This window comes from Ursus maritimus, unplaced genomic scaffold (genome assembly GCF_017311325.1).
Source record: "Ursus maritimus isolate PB19 unplaced genomic scaffold, ASM1731132v1 scaffold_14, whole genome shotgun sequence".
Classification (NCBI taxonomy): domain Eukaryota; kingdom Metazoa; phylum Chordata; class Mammalia; order Carnivora; family Ursidae; genus Ursus; species Ursus maritimus.
The window spans coordinates 31,940,615-31,944,271 of record NW_024423786.1 but is presented as its reverse complement, the minus strand read 5'-3'; the positions used below and the strand labels follow the sequence as shown (position 1 = coordinate 31,944,271).

General features: G+C 43.3%; 1 protein-coding gene across 1 annotated transcript in view; it reads left to right on the top strand.

Annotated features, from left to right (window-relative positions):
- The window catches only part of PXK (PX domain containing serine/threonine kinase like), a 72,861-nt gene that overhangs the window by 38,117 nt on the left and 31,087 nt on the right, over positions 1 to 3,657 (top strand). The window contains 1 exon segment of the mRNA XM_040628627.1: positions 3,637 to 3,656. Coding sequence (XP_040484561.1) covers positions 3,637 to 3,656 — 20 coding nt within the window.

Sequence of the window (3,657 nt, the reverse complement as noted above, 5' to 3'; positions counted from 1 at the left end):
CTTCCCTTCCCTTCCCTTCCCTTCCCTTCCCTTCCCTTCCCTTCCCTGTTCTCCAGATAACCAAAGAAACAGAGGTCCTTGGTGCTCTGTGGGGGAGTTGTGAGGTGTCCATTTGTATTACCAAGTCTAATTGAGGGCCACCTTTTGTTACAGGGAGAACAGGTATCTTCCAGTCATGATGGGCTTATATTGGAAAACACACGCACACATCCCCCACCCCACGCACACTTCACCTTATTCGTCTTATTAACAAGGTGCTCTGTCATTTAAAAGCCTCGGTGCACTGTAGCTGTCTTCCCACTTCAAACCTCACACCCCGTCAGAATAAGGGGATTTTTAATGTCCATTGCAGAAGTCACTTGGACCAGAAGTATGGAGGCTTGGATCCTGGTCCCCAGCTTTGTCGTCAGCAGCGTTTCCCCTCTGTGAGCCTCAGGTCCTGACCTATGGACCAAGAGGAGAGGGAGGGAGGTAGGCAGGCATTGTACAGGCCCTCTTGTAGTCCTGAAACCCCGGAACCCTATGAGTAGGTCAGGTAGTAGTGGGCTAAAGGATAGAAGGACGGAGGGAGGGTTGCGGGTGGGGGTTTATATTTGGAACCAGCTGGGTGCGTTGGAGCCATTTTTTAGGCCCAAGTCCATGGTGCAGGCCTCTGTGGCGCCACCTGCTGTAGTGGATCGGGGATCTGGAGCCCGCTTGCAGGGCTGGAGTCTGTTCTCTGCAATGATCGTGGGCCTGGAGGCTGCACACAGTGGGGGCAGCTGGTACATTCTGAGCTGAGAAGTCAGAGCTCTGCGGGAAGCACAGGGTGGGCCTAAAGGCCTTGCTCTGCATTTCCTGTCTGGGGCTTGTTTCTCAGCATTTCCTGAACATGCAGTTTTTCCCCATGTGTCCGTCAGTGTTAAAGAAATGGAAGGGCAGATGCCTTTCTTCGCATGGATTTCATGTTCTAATGGGAGCGAGTGTCCACATGCATCGAACATGTATTGAACCCCTAGTTCTTGCTTCATCAAGTATTTATTGAGCGCATACTCTGTCAGGTGCTACAAATACAGCATTAAGGAAAGCATAGTCCCCTACCCCCACCCCAGGGCACTTCTGCAGGGGGATTGACAGGTGAAGGCTCTGGCAGAGTAGACATGGCCCAGCACCTTGAGGGTGGGAGTAGGGGTGCAGATGATCCAGTTTTGAAGGTGGAGGAAGGCTTCCAGAAGAATTGATGCCTACATGGAGATTTAAGGATAAGTAGAAGTTAGCCAGGCCAAAAGGCAAGGGCCAGTGCTGCAGGAGAGAAAAAAATATTTCCATGTGGCAGTGGGCTTTTACTCAGATTAAGACGTAGCCTTCACAGCCAGAGTTCACAGTCTAGTGGAAGAGAGTAGCCCTAACACAGGACCAACCTTGGGTGAATCCCGTAGGAGAAGGACACACGTAGCTCTGGGAATGTACAGAGGATGGAGGCTGGGGGAGACCTGGCTCAGGAGTGGCCGGCTTTGGGCTGAGCCTTGAGGGATAGGTGGACAGGAATGGAAAATGCGGAGGGGTGGGGTCGGTCCTGTCTTCAGGGGTCAAGGCAGGTAAATCTAGGCACCACACTACCTGTGTGGAGGCGTAAAGACAGAAAGTCAAGTTAAAGCCAGAGCTGAGTTAACACTTAGGTTTAGAAGCTTGGCCTTGATTTTGTAAGGAGATGGGTTGCTGGTAAATGCTTCTAAGCAGAGGAGCAGATGCTTAGGATTGAAGTGTGTTTCCTGAACCTGGGGGTGGGGGGGCGGATTCGTATTGGAAGTTTGGTAGTCATGTGATTTACTGGACAATAAATCATAGTTCAGGGGAAAGAAAATGTCCTTTCTACAATTTCCTGATTCCCTAAGGTTTAAAAAAAAAAAAAAAAGCTATTTCCCAGTCCTCAATTTATCAGCAACAAATCCCGCATGTTCCAGTTGTTGACAGCTATTTCCCCCATTCCTAGAACAATGTATGGTACGTAGTAGCATACGATAAATGTTGACTAATGATTTTGTGGGGAATTATGAGTCACTGTTAGTTACAAACCGACTGTCCTTTACACTCTCTTAGAATGACATTGTACTGTATTTAGAAAATTATTTTTCATGCTCCTTCCCAAAGTTGATATGATCTTCACTGAAAATAATGCCTTTTTAGTTTGTTTATGTTCGTTTTTACGATTGTTTCTGTTCAAGTTGTTTTGGAAATGCTTAAAAACATTTTATATCAACGTTGTATCAACATTAACTCAACAGAGTTCCCAGCATTAATTATGAAAATTTTATATGCTTCTGCCACACTGATCCCTCCAAATGATTTGTCACTTTGGGGTAGTTAGAACAAATGTAAATGAAGTCAGTTTTGTATCTGGTCATCTCATGTTTTCTTCTGTGTGGATAGCATCAACAATTTACATTTCGAGTCAGTAAACCAATAGTTAGTAGATTGTTTTCTTCCCTGAATGTCTTAACTCATGATGTACTGTAAAATATATCAGAATCACATTGTTTGCCAAGCACCAGGCATGGTAATTCCAGACAAGGTCATTCTGACATATGGAGAGCATTTCTGCCGAATCTCATTCCTCACCAGTTGGCCTGGAATGCCACTGATGCTGGGCGGAGGTGAAATTCCACAGTGAATCTGCAGTATTGCTGTTTGCTCTCAGGGATCTGAGAGCTTCCCTTTCTCATTGTGTTGAAGGAAAAGAGCAAATTACGGATGTTTCTTTTTGCAGGAAATGTAAAAGCACAGTTATTCTGATAATTTCTTAATACAGTGAACTTTAAAGAACTTCCTCTTCTCATTGTCTTCTTAAAAAGGGGAAACGTTCTTATGATAAACGAACACAAAAAGGGGGATGGATTTTTTTCAGTAAACAGGGGTATGGTAACATCCCACAATAGAACTGTATTGTTGCTGTACGTAGATGTTTTTCTAAAACACTGGCTTTTATTTCCAATATGTATTTAAGGCTAATCGCTTCTTTGTTGGTGAAAGCTATAATTCCATGAGGAATGAAGACAGGATAAATATCACTTAGAGCAACATAAATACTGTTCTGAGCTGACCTCAGAACACATTTTGAGTTTTGTGCTTGGGTTGTGGCCTGGTGCATATATCTGGCTTATGCCTCCTAGTTTACATATTTTAAATCTTTCAGTTTAAAAAATATGTATTTGTATATTTTTCACATCATTAGTAATTACTCTTCTTAATAAACTTTTTACTTCAGAATAATTTTAGACTTACAGAAAAACAGCAATGCTAGTACAGAGAGTTTCCATATACCACCCCTCAACGAGTTCCCCTCCTATTAACATCTTACATAACCATGGCACATTTATCAAAACTAAGAAATCAACACTGGTGCATTACTGTTAACTACAGATGTTCATCAGATTTCACTTGTTTTTCCACTACTGTCCTTTTTCTGTTCTAGGATCCGATCTAGAATACTACATTGCACACTTACTCTCTGGCTTTTTTTTTATTTTTTATTTTTTGTAATTAAGCTTTTTGAGAAGGTCATAGACTTATAAAGATTTCATTTGCAAGAATAACATCTTAACCATGTGGTACTTTCCTGATCGGTTGGACTGATGAGTTTCTAAAATGTCGTTGCAGAGATCGCCTTACAGCAAGTCT